The sequence below is a fragment of the Lytechinus variegatus genome, chromosome 1 (genome assembly GCF_018143015.1).
Source record: "Lytechinus variegatus isolate NC3 chromosome 1, Lvar_3.0, whole genome shotgun sequence".
In the NCBI taxonomy this organism is placed as follows: Eukaryota; Metazoa; Echinodermata; class Echinoidea; order Temnopleuroida; family Toxopneustidae; genus Lytechinus; species Lytechinus variegatus.
In genome coordinates, this window is record NC_054740.1 from 60,732,918 (window position 1) to 60,756,198 (window position 23,281).

Below are 23,281 nucleotides of genomic sequence, written 5' to 3' on the forward strand. Positions count from 1 at the left end.
GCATATCAGTATACCACAGATTTGACCCTAATAGGATGCATTTATGTCATCCCATCTTCAACAAGGGTGCCATAATTGTCAATAAACGTTGAGGACAAGATAAAATCTCCTTCTTTTTCTCTAAAAATGGATTTTATCAACGGTATGTAAACAGTCATCATACTAGGAAGCACTAACTGCCAAACAAGGTGAGATCAGGAGTAATAACAGGCTTTACTTAATATGATCAGGATAATGGCTTCAGGTGCTACATAGATATATCATTATCCCAGTTCCTAGCTGGTATCATCCAGGGTGGTACACTGTACCCCATAAAAAGTTAGCAATTAATCACTAAATGAAATGGCCTATCAAGATCATCATTGCATGCACATTTTGCTCAGTAGGCTGACTAGAAACCAATCAGAATTATTCTTTCAAAATAGCGATTAATCGCTATTCTTTGTGATACGGAGCCAGATAACTAAACCCAGATTAATCTCCAGATTAGGAAGTATTTTAGACCACACTTTGAAAGAATGGTATCAACTTTCTTAAATATTCATGTAAAAAATGATGTACTACAGGTGTCAGTGATCACAATTGAAAAAGCTGAAATTGAAAGAGCTCCCATACTTTTTGGAGTGAGGAATGCTGAAATAAGCTGAAATTCATCTGAAAATCAAAAGAAATAACTGAAATTGCCTAAAAAGTTGAACTCACACACCCCTTTTCTTGTATCCTCATATTGTCAAATTTTTCTCATTTTTGTAACAAAATCGATTTCCTGAATTACAGTACTTTCATCTGATGATTGAAATAAATTTGTTCTTGTGGAACGAGTTGGCACTCCATTACAAATGTGATCCGAGTCTAAAGCGATTCCATGACATTTGCTCCGGCAACAATCGCTCTCCTATAAATTCCATGCACTCGTCGAATGACCAAATTCATACCTAGGTCATATACCCTACCCTATACCACACACAAAACCTATTAAAAAAACAACCCTATTGCAACCCTAACCGTACATCATAGATGACAGAAAACCCGGAGCCATTGCTTTAGGAGCAAATGTCACGTCACCTCCAAAGCACCTTAAAAGAGTTCCCTGAGGAAGTGCTCAACGACACCAAAACCTTGCCTTGTGGTTTATTCTGTGAGGATCACATATGCATATCAAATGTCACATCATCATGTCCTGATACCGATCTCTGGATAGAGTCAGTGATGACACTAACCTCCAGATATATGAATGTGTTAAGATTTTACATAATTGTATGCATATAGGTCTTGGAAAGACTGAGGTTGCCATCGCAAAAACGCGATGCATGGCTCGAAAGCAATGACCTCTGGCTCAGTTTGTAACCGACACAAGCAGGTAGATTTCAAGCACATGTCATGGCATCCACTCAATTATTAAGTAAGGCTACAAATCTTATGGAGGAGCTCCAAAATGGTAAGTGTCAAGAAACTGCGCGCGAGTAAACCTTGCGAAACCTGAGCGTGGGAAGCGGAAGAAATGAAAAGCTTCCCCTCATCGCGATATGATCTGACTCACTCTCCTCCAATCTGAGTCAAGTCTTAACAGGATGCTCTCTCTCTCTTTCGTTCTAGGGCCTTCTTGATCAGTCTTTGCTTGACTCCCAGCATCCCAGGAGAGTGGGCGGGGCTGGCTTGCTGGGGTGAATGTCCCCCTACCCTTGAGAAAGGGTACTGTCCTTTAATTCATAAATGACAACATATCTCTGCAAAATTAAAATATGGCGGGTGGGGGAGGGGGTGCGTCTTCCTTTTCAGTAATTTCATTGGCATCCCTCCACACTCAATCGCTCTGAATGAGTGGGCGGGGCTGGACAGCTGGGGGCAATGTCTCGCTCCCCCTGTGAAGAAACTTAATCTCTTCTCTTTGCGATCATGCAAAGTTCTTTGTGAAGAGAAAAATATAAATGGAGAGAGGGAGAGATATCGTAGGTTAGGGGGTGGGGGCAAGATTGGTAAATATTGACTTATCAGTCATTTTTCTGGTATTTTTTTCAGAAAACTATTCCATACTCTACCTGATTAATGATAAATGTACGTACAACCGGACCTACACGGGTTCAACTGAAAAAAAGTTGCAAGTATCCTCCCTATTCCCTACTTATCAACTCCCAGGAATGCTTATTTGGATATTATGTTTGAAACCTAAAAAAAGTGAGTCAACTGTTACTTTCTGTTTCATGTACAGTAAAGAACAATTATGGCTACTAAATGGCTTGTTGAAAAAAACAACTCACTAAAAAGGGATTAATAACACATCATTGTTTGCAGGACTTGAATTAGTAAACTCATCATCTGTGAGTTAATTTTTGTAAAGCAGGAAAATATGAAACAAAACATCTTCCTTAAAATCCAATCTTTATTTCTTCTTTTCGTTTTTGTCGAGGAGAGGTACCAGTACTAGCAAGACAAACAGAATAATTTTCCTGGTATCACTTTGGAATTTACTCCACATTTCTAAAACACTGCTATACATGTACGGGTATTTTGTGTAGCAGATTTTTACATAAGACTGTACATAACTGAATTGATAGCTTCACTCTTAGGACCAAAAATACTAATCAAATTTATTTTGTAATTTTTTTTTCTATGAGAGATAGAGAAAGAAAGAAAATTGGATAGAAATGCGATTGCATGACAGAGACTGCTGCTCTCACTTCCTGTCTTCCCATCATGCTTAGCAACCAGGATGATAACAACGGGTCATCATAACAGCCTGAAGTCAAAACACCCAGCGGTGGGTTAGCTTTACAGTGGTGTGTTCATACATGGCAATTATCAATGTTTCTTTGAATAAAAAAATAATAAATTCCTGATGACATACATATAACAACAAAGATTTATTTTTCTGGTGTGGAATATCCATTTGCATATCTTGATTTTTTGTTGTTCTTATAAAGTGACATATTGATTCATTTAAAAAGAGTGATGTATGGGTTATGTGTATTCAAAATGATGTAGTACATTATACAACATGGTAGAAAAGTATTAAAAAGGTTTACAGTAAACAGTCATAATCTCTATTAGATTGCCACTTTACCACAAGGCTATTAGAAGATCCATTATATTTATTACAATTAAAACAATGTAATGGCATAATGAAGGCAACTTTAAATAATTAAAAACGGTCCTAGGACCGTAACATGTCAAATATTTCTTTAAACCCCAAAATCACGAGGATCAAAAAGTCATGTGTGATTGTGTATAATGGACTGTCACATAATGAAATGACAAGTCCTGGCTTCAAGCTAAGATAACAAATAGATATTTCCTCTGAAAGCCTTTTAATCTCTTTTTCTGGCAGCCATTTACAGCCTACTTGGGGATATTCCATAGGTTGTCACGAACAGGGAACACTTTCGACTGGGATTTACTGGGGCATGTAATTGGAGGGCCTTTGTCTTCCCTTCCACGTCTTCAATCGACCATGAGGCGATCGAAGGTAAAAGGAAAGGGAGGTCCAACTCTGAAGTCTTGCCACATTGCAAGGTACAAAAGTGACATCTGTCACTGCCCTTTAAATAATAGACAGACTTTGATGATTGATTCCAAGATTCTGCAATCAATCCAAACTTAAGAATGTAGGAAAGGGTGGTGCATCATATAAGCTATCCCATCTGGGAATTCATCAACGGCACTTGGAACAGAGACATGCCCTGATAATTAAACATCTCTACTTTCTCCAATGACAACGAAGGATTTATCATCAAGGCCCGGTTACATGAAGCTAAGTGATCGATCGTGGCGTTGATTTCAAGAATTGCTTGCACTGATTATTGTGTATGATCAATCGTAAATCAGCCATACGATCAATTGCTAAGTTTTATGTTACAGGGTCCAGGTACACCTGCTAAGCATCCCCACATGGGGATCTGTCAATACTCTCTGGAAAATAGACAGATTTTGATGATTACTAACAGATCCCTTCTATCTGCAATCAGTCACTACATGTCCCACTATAAGAAAGAATACACCTGTTGATTATTACCTTTTCCATAATGAAATTTCTGATTTAAACAGAGGGATAGACTTTTGATCATCATAATCCTTAAGGTACAGCTAATGGGTAACTTGGTGTTATTCCTACATGACTACAAGAATAAGGATTTGACAAATTCAAAGATCTGAACTTTTCTTAAATTTCTGACAAATATTGAAAGCATCTTTTCCCAAAAAGGAATGTCATATTTCACCCCTAACAAAAGAGAATCAAACAAATATAGGCCCTAGAATCTTTTTGTTATGCAGATCTTTTCACAAAATCTGAGTGATTCTGCAAATGTGTCAACGTTTTAAAAAAAGGTTCATGTTTTACTGTATTTTCAAAATATTACGTAAAAATGCAAGTTTCCATTTATTCATTTATTGGGACAACAAATACTACCTTATGAACTTTATGATTTCTTGGATAATAAAGTGTGGCTGAAAATCACAATTACATTTCTGGTTGTGTAAGGTTTATAACGCATCATTGCAATGGTCAGATCATTCTGAGGGGATGGATGCTACCCTCTTTTCATTAATGAGATTACACATGAAATATGATGCATGGTGAAGCAGGACTTTCAGTCATACTTCGCACACTGTAGTACAAAAGTACCCTGTTTAACACCTACATGTACACCAATATACCATGTGAACCAATATGTACAGCTGCCAGAGGAGGTGGTAAGAGCCAGGGCCCAGAGAACAATTTTTTTACTGGGGGTGCTGATGAAAATTTGACAAGCAAAAAAAAAAAATCACGACAAAATATAGGTCATTTTCCTTACACTTCTCCATTTATTAACACCTACCAGAATTCCAGGGGTGCTGCCTATAGAGAATAATACACGCAGCACCCCCAGCAAACCCGCTTTCCAGGGCCAAGGTTGGAACTATAGTTCCCCGAGTGATGCCCCCAGAGGAAAACGGTTGCGTAACTGTGGGGACCATGGTTTAACCAAACTTCATTTGAAATTTAACATATCCCCAAGACTTTTCAAACATGTATGAATTGTTACCTTCAACGTTGCTCTGTGCGTATCTGGTAGCACCAAGACGAGGAGATTCAGGCACTGTAGCTGCTTTTTCCGGTCCTTGATTTCTATTCAAAAAGGAAGCACAAAAGAAAGGTTATATGTTTATCAAGCCATTACACTTATCCAGTATCTCGGATAGGAAGTTCCACGACAAGGGTTGTTTATTATCATTCGGCCGTTAAATAAAGAACTTGACATATTAACAACTGAAATCTAACACAGATTCCACACCAGCTGATTCATTACAGGAATTAGCTGTTTGTAGAAAATATGGTTTCAAAATGCATGCTTCTTATTTTCAATGAAGTTTTCACACTGGATGGATTTAACTCCCCATCCTCCTCTTTTGGTATCAAAATCTTAAAATGTGGAATACTCACTTTCGACCATGGCAAAGGCATTCACATATTCAAAGGTAAGGATGGGTGTAGGCATCTCTCTCAAGAACTGCTTTAAAAGTCCAACTGCATCATTAATCCGCAGGTCTTCAAAGCTGAACTTGCCATCGTAGAAATCACGCTCAATCTCTTCTCGAAGTTGCTGTAGTAGTAGAAATTGAGAAAAAAATATTTGTTTAATGTATCAAGAACTTATATTTTCACACATGAATATTGGAGCAAATAAAAGATTTTGAATTTTCCTGTTTTATATCAAATATTCATAGAAAACAAAGGGAGTTCATTTATGTGGAGAATAATATCAAAGCACATTTGTTTATCCAAGTAAGAGCCATATAGTAATTCATATGCAATATTTCAGAAAAAATAATGCAAGTTATGTATCTTGTTCCTACAATACTTGAAACTTATCAATGAAGTAAAATGTTCTAAAAACAACCTTCATGTCACGCAAAATTAAGCTTACATATTGTTGGTAAATATAACATAAAATGCCTATTATCCTGAGGGTATGCAAAATGTTTTTATGTGAAAACCTCTACTACATTTTTAGATTCATTACTACAAACACTTGAATGAGTTGTTTAATGCAGGATTGGCAAGGATTCTGCCTTTATCTACTGAAACCCTCTCCCATGGGTTTAGAGCATCAAATACAGATTAATGCCTTCCTTCATAGCAGTGCCATGGCTCGAATCCAATTGATACGCATGTACATAACTGCATTACAGAACTCTCTTTATTTCCCAACACACATCATTAAACTTGAAAGGGATCGAAGTTGACAAGTCGAAAGCATTGCCCGAATTCAGCCTTCCATCAAAGTGCAGTAATAAACAGAAACAAGGTTATACTTCCTGCGCAAAATATATCTTTTCCTATTTTCCCTGGCATACTATGGGAGAGGCACACACCACCTTCCAAGGCAATTGCAATGCACCACAGGCCTTCAAATTTCTTTCTTTTTAAAGCAAGGTTCTGCAGAACATATTTCTATATGTGACTAGTCACCCCCAAACCAGCAATAGGTTACCAGGGGAGGTTCTCTAAAAAAATATCCCAATAAGTATTTTGGTCTCCCAAAAGCAAAAATTTGAAAATGATCTTATCGAAGATGTAATTATTTTTCTTCATCTTCATAATGTGGAAACTTGAAGTTGTAAAGTTAAATAAAAGATGAGGTAAAACAGTTGTTTTTTAACAATTTTTTGTTCAAATCTGCTTGGAAGTTTCACTGAAGTTTTGCAGTGTGTAAATTTCATGCCTGAGTGAACCCTGAACTTCAGTTCAAACCTTTTTTTTTCTCCTTAATATTCTTAATTTCTTCTACATTCAATTCAACTCAATCCTTTATTCCATTTTCATTCAAAACATATTACAAAGTAATATAAAGTAATACAAATCAAGTTCAATTTTACAGACAAGCCTTCTTACTTTGTAAAACAAAACAAAAAATCAGTAATATTGAGCATACATGGAAATGAGGGGGTCCACTAAGAGCAAAGCTACATGTACATTCAATCTAGGACTTGAGTGGGGTATCGTTGATCAATTTTGACAAGTTATATATCATTTCAAAGTTCAGGATGTTCTTTTTCAAGCTCAAAACAAGATTTCAAAATTCGTTTTTGGGTGACTTATTGGTGGTTTTGGGATGACAGGTAACATATTACATCATAACTTGGAAAATATTAAAAAGGGTGTAGAAATTTCCAAGGTCAATCAGAGGAACATCAAGACCATAGCCTTATGGTCTTCAATTGTTTTAAGCTGCAGGTGCCTTTTTTTTTTAATTGTTATACAAGAATGAATATTTGTATGACATAGGCCTAACTAGATGACAATTAATCTAGATATGCTTGCCCCATCCTTGCAATTTTCTTTCTTTATTTGAATTTGTAAAAGGAACTAATCAATACATTTCTTCCCCTTCTCATAAAAGAATTACACAGGAAGTCAGAATCAAATAGTTTTGGGTTTAATACGAAAAGGACAATTTGCATTTTTAAAATGTGAATTTATTAGTTCTGGGGAGTGTTTCTCAAGAGTCGCACATTCCTGATGTGTAAGAGGTTTCACATTGGTCAACTCATGCTAAGAGAATGTGTGTTACTGCGTAATAATCAATGAGATTGTGCATCATGCATCATGCGAGCATCAACATTTAAGCATGACTTTAAGTCAAACTTAATGCAGATCTAGTACCGGTATATGAAACGCTACTCATTATGTGTGGTACATTGAAGCAAAGTTTCAGCTAGTGCGCCTAAAGCCGAGAACTGTCTGGCATTTTAAAATCAGATATACTTCATTCAACCTACAGATTAATTAGTCAATGTCATTATTGATGAATCATCAATATCAAACATCAGCTATGATTATCACAAAAGCCTTTATGACATTTCCCTGAGACAGATTGATTTCCAATGATTGTATTGCCAAGTTCATTGATCATTCCCCACTCCAAGTTTTAAAAACAATAATTCACCCAAGGTTACAAACATTTCCAGCATTTATTATTTGTATCAATAAAACAATGTTATTGTGTCATTCACATTTCTATGAATAAATATTGGATGGTTTACCTCATGGTCACCTCACCACTGCTCCCATCCTATTTTCCCTTAAACGTCATGTGTCACATTCCCTGTAAATATTGTTCTTAGATTAAGATTGATCCACTTGTTTTCAATGTCTGTCAAATTCAATGATTTTAATGTTCAAATACTACAATCATAACCAATATGTATCATCCTTGTGTTTCGATTGTGTTTTTATTTTTGATTGATGATTACGAATTTACCTTCCTAAAGGTACCATACTAACAAAATGTAATCGACACCACTGTTATAAAATGGATCTCTACAAGAGTATTATTGTAGATATTCCTGAGGCCATAAAATTATTACAAAGTTGTGAAGTAGTTCTGTAAACATGTTGATCTGAGCGTAACGATTCCCATACAATTTAAGCACTTCTCTCCTTTTCTTACTTGAAAGGGAGAAAATATTCATGGAATTGTGAGGAAAGAGATGGACATGCTGTGAAGTTAAAATATTAATTTAAATAAAATAAAAAAAACTGACAAAAAACAACATTAGTAGAATTTTAACATCAAGTACTGCATTACATAATGTAAAGGTCAGGGGCAGATCGAGGATTTTCCAAAAGAGGGGGCACATTTTCTCGGAGGGGGATGAAAAGGGTTTTTCACCAAAAAATAAGTATATTTTGTACTGAAAAAAATTTTACAAGCAGAAAAAGGACTTCACTTTCAAAAGACAGGGCACACCTCTATTTCAATGACATTTTTACATTACAAATTTTAATTTTGCTTCTCAAAGGGGGGGAGCACTGCTGTTCACAACGTAAAGTTGATTGCTGCTTCCATAAACATTTTACTATTACACCAATACAATAATTCAGTTGAATTTATCTCAACTTCCTCTCATCACGTAGAGAACTTTCGGTGATTTTTTTTTTATAGATTTCATTCTCCCACTCATCATGTCAACAGGAAACAGTGCATTCCCAATTCAATGCACAATAGGCTGTACAGTATGATAATCATTTCAGTGGCACAACGGGCCATAAATTTTAAGGGGGAAGACATGGCATAAGAGACAAAATTTGAAATTTCTAAAAATTTGCAAGCGAGCAAGGTGAACTAACAAAAAAAAACCTCTTTTAATATTCAAAATCTAATTTTGTGCTCCATTTCGACATAATATTCAGAAACAAAGATATTTTACAATTTTTCTATACTTTTCTTTAAATTTATCATTTTTCTTGTTCATGATTTCATATATTTTTTTTATTCATTTTTTGGGTCGGGGGAGGGGGAAGGGTCCATGCCCCCCCCCCATCTGTATGCCTGCGAATCAAATGCAAGGAAAGAATGGTTTCATGGCTCATCACTGCTTCACATTGCCTTTCTAATGGATTACAGAGACTATCATGTTTTAGTGTTCAGAGAAGAGGATACACCAACAATGCACGATTGTGTCGAAACTACTTTTCAATATCTACTTTTCAATATCTTGTTTTAAAACGTTCCACTCATGGCTGAATTCTATAACTCCTATTGGTTTTGTGAAGGGACCAACCTGTTCCAGTATGCAACAGGTAAAGTTGTTCATTTCTACAAACAACTAACATCACGGTCATATTTGTCCTACGTACGGCGAGTCGAAAATAGCTGTTTTATTCATTTTTATTCAAACCGCCTATATTTAGCTGGTACATAAAATGTAAAATTGCTGTTTTCGACTAGACGTACATGTACGTCCGTCGTAGAACAAATGTGACCATGGTATAAGTCACACAACCCGTCAAATTGTAATTCTCTGTTCTTTCCCATAAGTATTAAAGATCCCCTCCCCAAAACAATCAAAGATTGTGTTCCCTCTCCCATTTATCACCTGCTGGTTATGTTATGTAATTTTTCTTCCTCATTCCTGAGTATATCTGGTGCCCTAAACTAAATTCTATCCCCCCCCCCCCTCCAAGTGGATTTAGGATACGCCTGTCACGAACATGGACTACAATATAATTGCACAATGCTGAGAATATAATCCCCTCTGTCCATCATAAGTGAGAAGTGAAAGCAAATACCTGGGTAACGCAACACAAAGTTAATCAATTGATCGTAGTGCTGATTTTAACAATTAATTACACTGGTCATTGTGTGCAATCGATCATAAAAATCAACAGTACGATCAATCACCATGCTTTGTGATACAGGAAACCTGGTGATTATTCTAAGGTCAGTTTGGCTCTTTTCATAATTGTGATAGCATCCAAGGGAAACAATTACAGGCAAAAACACTTCAGGTTTGAATTGAAACAACACATCCCATTCACACCATAACACTTGATAATATGTGTTTGCTTGAATATTTTAGATATAGGTCATTCCATTGTTTAAGTTAAGATTACATTTCATTCTGTTTCTCTCTACTCAGTGAAAGTGAACTCTACCAACCTTACAGAGAAATGCTTCAATATTTCATGACAGAAATGTAAATTTGTCTGTAAGCGGGTATCATGATAGCAAGAGATATTGATATACTTCATGACTATGTCACCTAATATGGTTTTATGAAAGAGTGGACGAATGAAGAAATGAATGAGTGAGTGAGTGATGAGTGAGTGAATGAATGACTGAGTGAATGGACGGATGGATCAATCAATGAATCAATTAATTACTCAATAGATCAATGAATCATTGAATCAATAAATCAATAAATGAATTAATGAATGAATCAATTAATCATTCAACCAAACAATAAATAAAAAACATTCAACCAGTAAGTCATTTCTACATTAATGCATCTGTAATTCTCAGATGAATAATTTAATGGATGGATGGATGAATAGATTGATGAAAGAAAGAATTAATCAATGATTTTCATTACCTTTATCCTTGCTGATGAACCTGGTACTCTCAGCACTCCTTCTTCATTTAAACCATGGATTTCTAAGTAACCTATTAACTGGAATGAGAAAAATTATACATTTTACCAACATGAAACATACAACCATGGAATGCATATATCTAATCAATGAAATACATATCAGTATATATACAAATGAATATTGACCAGCAGCACTGAAAGGGTTAATTTACAAATTCACAAATAGCAAGACAATTACAAAGCAAATTATCAAAAACATAATTACATGCATAGCGCAATGACTGATTTAGCAACTGTCTGATTTAAACACTGTGCATTAATCTACCCCAGTACTTATTTCTCCTGATGTAAAATACAATCAATTAAAGGTCCTTCCCACGTACCTACATGAGTACAAAGTCATACAAATTTTGTAAAGACCAAGTGTCAATGACAGAGAGCACCTATCTATGTGTATATATATATATTTAATATGCATGAAAATGGCAAATTTATTTTGTTGAATGTGAATAGGTAAATGATTTGCAAGATCAGTCAAATCCTTATAAAGTGCTCCCACTATGTTGGATGCACTCTCTTCGACTATTTGGAATGTGAAGTCTACAGAGTCATTCAAATTCAATCTTTAAACAAACACAAACATAATTCAAATAATCCCCTTCTCCATGATATATTTCCTCTGCGCCTCTGAATAAGTAACTCGATATAAGGCGTACTTTAAATGTCATATATTACTTATCAAGTAAATACTTCACATGATACATGTGCATACAACATACTCCCATAGCCTTGACTGTAGTTCACACTAACATGGCCATGGGAGAGTGATTCAAGTAGGTTTCAAAACAAAATAGTTTTCATTATAAAACAATCACCACGGGCAACATCGAAAACAAGGAAAAATGTAAGACCTTGTCCGAAATAATTGTTTAATTGGGACACATAATGCCTTGATATTACGTTAAAAGAGAGTAAACTCTGAATATTTACACAAGTACATTTTTATAATGAATAGAATAGCTTTTATGGATTCTCAATGCATTTGAAAATAATTGATTTCTCAAGATTTTTTTTTTTTAATTCTAATATTACATATCCAGTAGTGGACATAGGATAGGCCTATATAGAAAGGGGGAGCAAATAGCAAATTTCAAAATAAAGAGTGAACACCTGACAACTTTTTAGATTTAGCCATATCAATATTTTCATATATATTGACTGGGCAATTTTCAAAATATAAAGGGGGCCTTCATTCGCCACTGGCGTTCACCAGTATCACTCTCTTAGGTAAAGTCCATTCATCCCGTTATCTGATATATAAAGTGAACTCAAGTTTCTTTTGTATCATCAAACAGTAATACCCATACTTTCAAAATTATTTCAGCAGCTAAGCTCTGCCCCATTTAACAATATTATGCTGGAAGAAACAATCTCTGTCAAAATAATTCTCCAGTGTAGCTGTTTATCGTGTTCACAATAAAACTTTCATTTCAGAAAATACCTGTTCTTTAGGGTGGGTATTATCACTCTTCCTTGAACATATTTGTTGCCATTAAAAATGCATTTACTATCATTTGTGACTCTAAATATCATAATTAATATCATAATTATGTAGAACTTTATACATCAATGGCATGCAAAAGTTCTTTACAGAGCCTCATACTTACTTTTTGGAGAAAGAGAGGTGTGGTCGTTTCTGGGCTCCACATTCTATCGTTGGCAATGAGGTTTCTTAAAGGAACACCAAATACACCATTCTCTGTACAAAGAAGCCACAAACAAAGATGAAAAATGATAACTGTCTCGATTTGATAGTTTAATTTGGGCGTTTCATACTACATACACCACAGACTTTCATTATCGTGAGGGACTTTTGGGTCGACCACATTTTCCTGAGATGTACATGATAGCATGGGCCACAAGTAAGAGTTGTAAGATCAAAGAAATACTCCTCTGATTGATAAAAGACCAAGCACAGGTAAAAAGATGGATTAATCAGTAGAACTATAAGCAGGGTGCTACATAACTTTTTATAAACCATTGACCTTTTCTCTCTTTTGACATGAACTGATCTACCTTCCTATTGCATTTCTTTTTCAAAAGTGATTTTATCTTGCCTGCCATGACCAAAATCAGGGTCAATATCATATCATATCGACCCTGATTTTGGTCATTCCACTGTCAGAATTTCGCTTGGACATTCGGGCAAGTAGTTTTGGTCTTAACTTCAAAACACTTGCCCGACTCTAACTTTTACTTGCCCCGGGCAATCGGGCAACTGCTCACGTACATGTAGCACCCTGCTATAAGTGAAAACTGAAGTGTGTAAAGTTCACCATGGTCGACCAATCTCTCAGGATTAATGAGCATCAGCGACGGTAACAAGTAGGGCGCAATTTGCAAGCATATATTTTGAAACAAGCAATTCACTTCCAATACGTTAAGGGAGGAATGAGGCCCTTAATGTACTGGATATGAATTGCTTCAACAAGGCTTTCAAATCACATTTTACCATGGCAGCTTTTATACCAACTTCACAAGAACTTAGTTCTAAACTTTGTGATCAATATTTCATTCAATATTTGGTGAGTAACACAGAAGTGTTTACCCGTAATGATATCTGAAAAATAACTTTTGAAATCAAGATAAAATTTAAGGAATGAGATCGTTACATTTCACAGATGTTCATAACATTACTAAAGATGAACTATGATTTTCGCACTTTGTGACCTTTACAGCGTGTGAAATGAATACTGATTCCATTTTTTTTCATCACTTGAGTTTTCAAGTTGCACATAGATTTAACATATTAAGACATAACTAGCAAAATCAAATAGACGCCTCAAATTATTGAAGTAAATAGAGCATTTCAATGGTAGACTCTACATATATTGAATAAACGACTAGAAGATTCACCTTATTCACCTGCAACTTTACAAATTGAAGCAAATCTAAAGTGGCTTCTAAAGTGGCTTCAAAAGTACAAATGAAAAAGATTATATTACCTTTGACTCTCCTCTTGGTTGACTTTCTGATGGGTTCAAACTCGATGCCCATCCTGTCAAACATGGCTGTCAGCTCTATCAGAGCTATCTTCCTCACTTTATCAACATCCTTCCCTGATAGGAATTCTACTGGGGTGGTACCCTGTGCATCTTTGGCAATAGTGATATTCTGCAAAAAAGAAGAAACAAAAAACATCTTAAAATTCATTCCTATCCATTAGAAATAAAATAATATATAACAAAACTTAATTACATCCTTACCAAAATGTGTTTTGGAGCGATTAATGGAAACAATTAGCCAGAAGTAAAACAAAATTCATAGTATTAATTTTGCAATATTAAACGCAAAATTGAAATTCAACTGTGTTCAAAATGAATCATAACGAAAATATTCAAGTCTGTTGGAAGCATAAAGAAAAATAAATGGTAGGTGATACACATTATACAAGCACTGAATATTATTATTATTTTAGAAAAACTTCAGGACCATTCATATACATTAACAACAGCATGAGTGGAATCTACCATGCAAAATATTACATGTACATATTATAAACCCAACAAAAGCTTGGCGGCAATGGTAGGGTACTACAACATTCCAAGAATCTATTCTTACTTGGTATCCATATACGTCTCCTGGGTAAAGAGTGTCATTTGTATTTTAATACCTTGTTACAGGGTAATGGTGCCTCCACTGCACTAGCAGTTGGCCTCAGACCCAAATAACTATATCTACATGTACATCTACAGCAGATACAGTGGCATGATTTACCTCTCCTGGGTACAAACTGTAAACTTTATTTCAATAACCTTGTTAAAAGGCACTGCGGCTTATGCTGCACAAGACCCTTTGGAAGTAGTGGGTCTCAAACCCAGATCTACATTGTACATCTACAGCAGATATAATGGTCTGGTTCACCTCCCTGGGTAGACAGTGTCAATTGTAGTTAATACCTTTATATCAAAGGGTATTGGTGTCTACAATGTATGTTGCGCTGAACCCTTTGGAAGCAGTGGGTCTTGAACCTACACAATTATATCCTTCTACACCTACAGCAGATATAGAGGGCTGATTTATCGCCCTACAATGTCCAGGACGTATTCCAGCACCTACCTAGACCACGACACCACTTCCTCCACATGACTAATATTCTACAAACTGAGGTTAATCAATCTGAAACGGTACTTACTGGTAGGGTTGTAGCAAGACTCTTGAATAGATCTTCTTGCCTTAAGAAGACTTCATCAGCACCATGTAGGTCCTATACACACAAAAGAAAAAAAAAGGAATGTATTTCATCATTAAACATAAATACCATTCGGGTAATGATCTGAAAATGAGTTCGAACAATAGAGTTTATACGGTATAAATACACAAAATAGGGGGCAAAAAATTCTGGTAGAAAATGTATACTTGCCCAAAAAATTTTAAAAATAAGCAAGGCATTTGGGCCTTATATCGGGTCAGTTTCCAAGCAATAATAACACATTGGACAACATGTGCTTCTCCGTATTTCATCATTTAACATAAATGATCTGAAAATGAGTTTGAACAAAAGAATTTTTTCCGGTAAAAATAAATACAAAAATAATTGTCAAATGATTTTGGTAGCAAATGTATGATTGCTAAGAAATTGATAAAAAAAATGGCATTGCAGCCATATGTCAGGGTTTTTTTCCAAGCAAAAATAATGATAACATACTGTCCCACATGTGCTTGTCTGTGTTTGTGATCACCAGTATAATTTTTCAGCTGATATTTCATAACTTCACAGAGTTGCAATTGTGTTTAAATCAGATCTAGATTAACCATAATATGGTGAAAATCAACCTCGACTTCAAAGACTTTCTCCTGAAATAATTGTTTTGTTATTGTTGCAACTCCTTTCCTTTAGAGAGCTTTAATATCCATTTTCGTGAAAAACAGCTTTAGTGAAGAAATCTAAACTTCCAGACAAACAAAATGATGAACTGCCTATTTGAGTTTCTATCAGCTCTCAAAACTGATTGTTTATCAGATGTTTTTGTTTATACCTGGATTCCAGGGATCCATTACACAAAGGTTAGCGATTAATCGTCCTTCTGATTTTCACGATTGATTGTACATTTTAGTAGACGCAATCAATCGTAAGAAAATCTTCTATGATCATTGCTAAGCTTTGTGTTACGGGCCCCTGGTCCTTGTCACACAAACTTTAGTGTTTGATCATAGGGTTGATTTTTTCTCTTGGTTAGTTCTATCACTATATGCAATCAACTTTACAAATAAACTGTAAAATTAATCGCTACGCTTTGTGTAAAGCGGCCCTGGTGAGTAGCAAGACAAAATCAAAACTAAATTGCCACTAGGTGTTTATTCCTCTTGGTGAACAAAATAATATTATGATGAAATATCATCCCATCCTTTAGAACTAGTCATATAAAGTGTTTAAAAAAATAAGTTTAATATGCAAAATGTAAATGTGTGAAATCAATCGGTTCCATATTTGTTTTCACAAGAGTATGAAACATAATTGATTACTCAGTAGGGAGTGGTCAGGGGGAGGTTCATATACATGTACATTTAAGGGCAAAAAATATGGATTTCAATTAATTGCTAAAAAAATAAAACAAGCATAATGCTGAGTTAAGTGTTTTAAATTTAGGCTTATTTTCACAAAACATCTAAGCAAGATATGCAAAAAAATATGGATTTCAATTAATTGCAAACAAAAAATAAAACAAGCATAATGCTGAGTTAAGTGATTTAGATTTAGGCTATTTTCACAAAACATCTCAGCAAGATATGCAAATGAGAGTGATGACAATGTTGTACACATCCATACAGAGACATACCACCACACATGTGTCATGCATCAAACTGGAAAGTACTCAAATGTTCAATAAAACATGTTGACTAACGGATATCTTTGATCTCAATGTTTGTCAAAATCTATCTGAAACAACTCTAAAGAGGGTGAAACATAGGTATATTCAAGAGAAACACTGCTTTGTTTCAATACAAAAGCAATTAACAGAACATAGTTTACCTGAAATCTTGCTTTCGATCTCTTCCTCGACAGAAAACTACACAATCCAAGCATCATTTTGGCAATCATGGAGAAACACTACTTGCTCTTTTTGGGGGGATCAATTTACGAGAAATAAGGACAGGATACGCAATCAGAAATAGAACGATTTCATGGACATAATTCCTGGAGTATAATCCCTATAATCCAAACAGAGGCAATCTGAGGTAGCGGGGTAACCTAACACCGCTGATTGCTTAAAATGAGCACAAAGTGATGGTGGTAGAAATATACACGTACAGGTACATGTAGATAGTGTCATGAAAATAAACCGTAACAGGTGCTTGAAGTAAATGTCAATCCAAACCACGGTCAAAAGAAATAATGTTCATTTCAGTACAAGGTCAAGAGAAATATCAGTCACTAACAAGATCTTCAGATCATAGGAGAGTTTCTCATAGGACAAGAAAACACATAATAAACAATTGGTTCAAGGTGTTGAGACAAAAATAGATTTTTCTTTACAACACTTCTTCAATCTTGACTACCAGAATATGAGAAACCATGAAGAAAATCGTAAGTTCTTGAGAGCAAAGCAAAGCAATGATGATCAAAATCCAAAAGGCAGTGGGGTCATCTCCTGCATGTATGAAGATGATTCAAACTTCATGCCGCTGCTGTTAATCTTCTATCTCTTGGTACACCAATACTCTATTGGAAAGAAGGAAGATCAGGCAGAAATGAGTAATACCAATTAATTGATCCAGTCGTGTCCCAACCAACCCACTCATGTGACATCAAGTCTGTAGAATATCAGTTGTTTCAAGAATCAATGGCAATAAACCTTCGGCTTCTTGGCGAAGCCCCTCTTGCGTATGGCTCTTTGGCAATGCTCTGTCAGAACGTCCTTATTACTTTGACAAGGATAGCAGAGTGCAGAATGTCGATATACTCGGTGTGGACTAGTTTTAGAGCTATTCAATCATAATGCATATTCCAATCTGGACACAAGAGTTTGATATCCGATGTGTACCCTTACAATAAGGGATCCAAGACACCCAGTTTGTTGCACCGGTATGACAGATCTGCGTTGTGCACCGTAAATACTTCCTAAAATATTTGTACTATTTCCTTGACCTCTGGCAAACTCCGCAAGAAACCAGGATGGTACAGCACTGCCTTTGAAGGAAAGTCAGGATTCTTTGAGATGCAATTCGTAGAAATTGAACATGCTGCCACATGCTATCACGGACATCCTATAAACACGAATGCTGCAGACATCTACAAGGAAGCAGACATTCGAAATAATGAGACAATACCGACTACCAACAACTGCCTGAACTGATCAGGTATCGACGAGCCAAAGCTGTGCCAAATTAGGGCATGCAATGATCGCTCTGTTTATAAAATAGGAAATTTTTATCGTACAGAGGACGTCGCTGCACATGCAAGGCAAGAGACAATGCATACCGAACTGCCAAAGGAAATAGGTGAGGGCTGGTTGGTGGTCCAAAGACATAAAAATCCGATAGCATGATATGTCGAAGAGTAGTTTCCTCCACAACAGGATGTAGACTACATAAAGGTCAAGCCAACTTATTAGATGCTGATTAATTTGGGTTTGAATATTACCTGCAATAGGGGAATTACTGATTTTTTTTTCCTATTGTCATCTTATGGTTGGAATGGAAATGAAATATTCACTGTACACGGCTGCAGGCAAAAAATATTCTGGACACCAGTACATGGTAGGAAGGGAAAGGGTATTCTTCTGTGGGAGATTGCTTAGGCAAGGTTTGATTACAGGGTAGCTAGTCTGATGACATGTCTTTTCAAATAGCATTGTCAGGGATAATAATAATGATGATACTTCTAATACTAATTATAGCTTGTGTTTTTTATGATACACTTATCCCAAAGAAATGTATCTAATCACTTTCAGAAAATATGAGGAAAGTACAAATTTCATCCAAAAAATTAAAAAATATGGTTTAAAGCTGAGGGGACTGCATATATGTAAAGGCATATAACTAATTAATGAACAAATGGGATAAATCCAGAATTGATTATCAGGTATTAACAACTCGAACAGCAAGATTTTTCTAGTATGTAGAATATATTCATGTTTAATTGACAAGTTTTTGACATTTTGATTGAATAACCATCACATCTAGTCCAAATTTAAATGATTTTTTAAAATGTCTCTTTCCCTCTTTCTTTCTCAATCACTACCACATCTCTCTTTAGCTTTCACTCTATATCTATCTATCTATCCATCCATCTATCTATCTAATTTTATCTAATCTATATAACCCTAATCTATCTATCTATCTATCTATCTGTCTGTCTGTTTGTCTATCTATCTATCTGTCTATTTATCTATCTATCAATAAATAAAACAATCTATTTATCTAATTATCTCTTCTCTCTCTCTTCTTACCTCTTCTCCTCCTTTATCATCCCTCCTCTTAATCTTCATTATCTTCCTCTTCTCTATTCTACACCACTTCTCTCATTCCTATATCAACCACTCACTTGATATACTGTATGGTGATCATCACATCATCACTGAGTGAATATATCCTTTCAAAAAGAAAATCATGTCCATGATGCTCCCCCCTCCCACCCCGATTGTCAGAATAACTGCTGTGGTCCATCATATGAGTGTATCATATCCTGTTACGGCCGATAGCACCTCTACTCTGACTGACCGGTGGAGATTATGATTCTACAAAATGCTTCCTGCATCCTACGTCAGTTGATGGGAAATGATTCCATAAGTCAGGCTATTTTTAAAAAAGTGTGATATCATTCTCTTCATATTTCTTTAATAAGAGCTTGACAAGTTTTCTCTTTAATTGGTATTGCACGTGGGGGTGGGGTAGGCAAAGTTTGTTTGGTATTCGGAAAGTATAAGCAATTGTAAAAGCAAGTTTTGAAAGGAATATGATACTGGAAGTGATGACAATGTTGCATTGAACATTTCTTCTTAAAGTCATTTATCAGTCATTTATATATCATCAAACCATATTTACAAAATACATAATATTCAACTTAATAAGGATTCAAATTCAGAAAATAATATCAGGATATATTGCATAATTGAATTACCATAAATAAATATTTCCAATTCAGCTTGACAGAGGATACGGACAGACAGGGTCATGTGAAAATAATTATGGGATGCCAATGAGTGATAGATATCCGCTGTTTATTGATTTTAATAGTAGTTATTACAAGTAATGAATGTAGGGAGATTAAGAAAATTCAAACTCTAAATCTAATTCTTTTTTCAAACATTAATATTGGGGATATATTCAACATATTTTTGTGTTATTTTGTCGATATTACTTTCTAAATGTATATACATTATTGAACATCAAATTAAAGTCAATAGCAAAACTAACTAAAAAGAGAGTTTTGAAATGTCAATTCACCTTATGAACATAAGTATTAAAAAGTTAATAAATTTGAAATTTTACTAATGAGCAGTATTATAGTGTACTTAATAACAAGACACGCCCTTCTCAAAATGTTTAAATCAATACCTGTATGCTATCATACAAGAAAAAAAACAAATATTATCCATTTAATTAAACTAAGGTAGCTTGTCAAAAGTCCATGCACCGTTCTTCATCGTTCTTCCCGCATCCGGGTTTTCGCTTCGGCTTTCCCGCCTAACGTTCCCCTGTCTTCAAAGGAACGGCCGCCATCAAAGGCCCTTTAATGCCACCGTTCTTTTGTTCGTCTTTCCTGCAAGTTTTAATTTCTGTCGAAAGGCCGAAGAATCTATTCTAAATAGCTCCCTCTACGACCAAAACAAATGTGTGCCTTCATCATGTTCATATTGACTGTCGGATCGAGAGTTCGGGTCACTGTTCTGAACTGTGGTTCGCATCTATCGGGTGCATTCATAAAGCCACGGTAGCTTAAAAAAAAAATCACGCATGTGTCGAAAATCGTTACTGATCTTTCGAATTTGCTGCAATAACCATGAAAACCTCTTTTTTGCAATTGGAAGACAGTCAATTCATGTTTTAGGTGGGAAAATAAGATTCCACATATTTTCGTTTCGTAGGCCCAAGCCATTCGTAGAATTCACGTCGATTTGGAATATTAATTATTACTCGCATCTCAAACAGGTGTCGAGAACGCCCCCCCCCCCAAAAAAAAAAAAACAGAAGGAAATAGAATGATAAGATAAATATGACCGGAACAGCTTAGCTCTATTAGGCATAGAAAGATAAAAGATTTACAAAGATTTATTAGAAACTGTTTTAAATAGTTTTTTCATATTTTTGACGGGCAACCATTTCCCCAGGATAACATATTGTCTCTTAATTTTCTTTATCTCCATGTTTTAAAGAAACGGGACCAAAAGGGATTGTGAAAAGAGGAAAAAAGAAACTAAGAGGTCAAAGGGAGAGAAAAGGGAGGGGAAACAGAGAGAAATAAGAAAATAATATTGGGATGGAATAAGAGGAAGGGTGAGAAAAAAGGAAGGAAATACAGTTGAAAGAGTGGAAAAAACTCGGAAATTTGAGAGGGGTTCTCCCGATTTCTGCCTCTGCATCGAAATCAATATTCATGAGAAAGCAGAGTTGTGTCCTCGCAGAAACCGTGATCAGGTGGGGGTGAAATTATTTTATGACTTGCGTCTTCGGAATGAGAGTACGCATGCGCGTGGACTGGATATTTACGAAATTGTGGTCGTCTATTTCGAAAATTGTATGCCATGAATGAATCAGCATCCTCAAACTTCCTGTACCCTTCTATCACTGGGGATTTAGGGGGGAGCCGCCCTTGCCCCCTTCCATTATGAGAGGCACAATTAGAATTTGTAATGCAAAATGCAGCCAAAACAGAAGAGTGCCCCCCCCCCTAAAAGCGGAACCTTGTTTCCCCGTCATGGATCCTCCCCTGACCTTTAGACATTATGTTGTATAGATCCGATTCTTGGTTGGATTTACATTTACAAAGGCCCCCCCCCCCCTAATGGCGGAGCAAAAAAAGGGAAAGAAAGAAAAAAGAGAGGAGAAAAAAAGAAGAGGAAAACATAAGAGGAGGAAGGCGAGTGAATAAGATGATGCGAAGACTTATTAAATAATTTTAATAATCACTACGGCACTGGGACAACCAATTCAAAGAAATAATTAAATATCAACCTTGGGCGGCCGATCGGGGAAAATATGGGTGAAAAAAAAATCACCCCCCCCCCCATTGGCGGAGGCTGGATCCGCCCCTGATTTAGATTTACATTTTATTCACCCTATCGATCCCCTCTCGGGGTATGAGAGTACAACATAAAAACAACATATAACAGACTAAAGTATAACTTCATTTAATTGGTTTAACGTATTAAACGTAATGTTCGGAATTGAAGATAAATACCAACTGTGGTAACGATCTGAAAATTTGTTCGATCAGAATCCAATGAAATTTACCAACGAAGTGTTTGTATAAATGAAAAATATTTGCCAAATAGCCCTGTGAAAGAAAGTCGTAAAAGTGCTGAGAAATGAGCGATATAAGCACAGAATTCGTCAGGTATTTTTCGAGGCAATGTTATAATACACTGTCCCACGTATGCTTTTCTGTTTTAGTGATCATCAGAATTATCGATATTGAGCGGCGATTTCATTATTCTACAAAGATAAGTGTATATTAATGTACTAGGTCTAGATTTATGATGAATATTTCGTATCGAAATCGTCATGTAATCATATTTGAAATTGCGCCTGATACGTTGTGCTGTACATGGTCTTATCCTCCCATAGTTATCGATATCGTCATCACCGCTGTTACTATCGCAATCATTCATTTCTCTATTATAAGTATTATCTTCGTTAACATTTCTATTATTTCATTATAATTTTATCATCATAAATCGATGGGGTGGGAGAAGGAGGAGGAGAAGAAGAATTACCAAGGAGAAGCAGACGTACATGTAGAATGGAGGAGCAGTAAAAAGGGATGAGATTAATAATGAGAGATGAGAAAGGATACGGAGAGGAAAAGGAAGATAGAGAAAAAAAAGGAGACGCAAGAAGAAAAAGAAGAAGGACGAAGGAAAAGCAGTAGGAGACGTATAAGAAGGGCAGGTACGTGGGCAGAACAACAAGAAGAGAGGGAGGAAGGAAAAGAAAGAAGCAGCAGGAAAGGATGAGGTGGAGAAAAAAGAATAATGAAAGACGACAAAGGATATGAAGAAGAAGAAAAAAAAGATTAAAAAAGGAGAAGGAGTAAGAAGAGTAGATGAAGAAGGGAGTGAAGGATGAGAACAAGAAGAATGATAAGGTGGAAAAGAAGAATAACGACGGAGAAACAGAAGTAGAAGAGGGGGTGAGTTTGTTCTAAAGTAAAATCAATGTGAGTAGAATTAAATTAATGTTTTTATTTATATTGCACTTG

The 23,281-nt window shown here is 35.7% G+C and overlaps 1 protein-coding gene across 4 annotated transcripts in view; it reads right to left on the reverse strand.

Moving 5' to 3' along the window:
* Positions 1-23,281, reverse strand: part of LOC121418684 (rho GTPase-activating protein 18-like) — a 128,854-nt gene that overhangs the window by 14,998 nt on the left and 90,575 nt on the right. For all 4 annotated transcript variants that reach the window (XM_041612690.1, XM_041612670.1, XM_041612679.1 and 1 more), the window contains 6 exons: positions 15,053-15,124; positions 13,863-14,031; positions 12,525-12,616; positions 10,858-10,935; positions 5,423-5,582; positions 5,025-5,107 (listed from right to left, as the gene is read on the reverse strand). In XM_041612690.1, the coding sequence (XP_041468624.1) occupies positions 5,025-5,107; positions 5,423-5,582; positions 10,858-10,935; positions 12,525-12,616; positions 13,863-14,031; positions 15,053-15,124 (654 nt within the window). The remainder of the gene's footprint in view (positions 1-5,024; positions 5,108-5,422; positions 5,583-10,857; positions 10,936-12,524; positions 12,617-13,862; positions 14,032-15,052; positions 15,125-23,281) is intronic.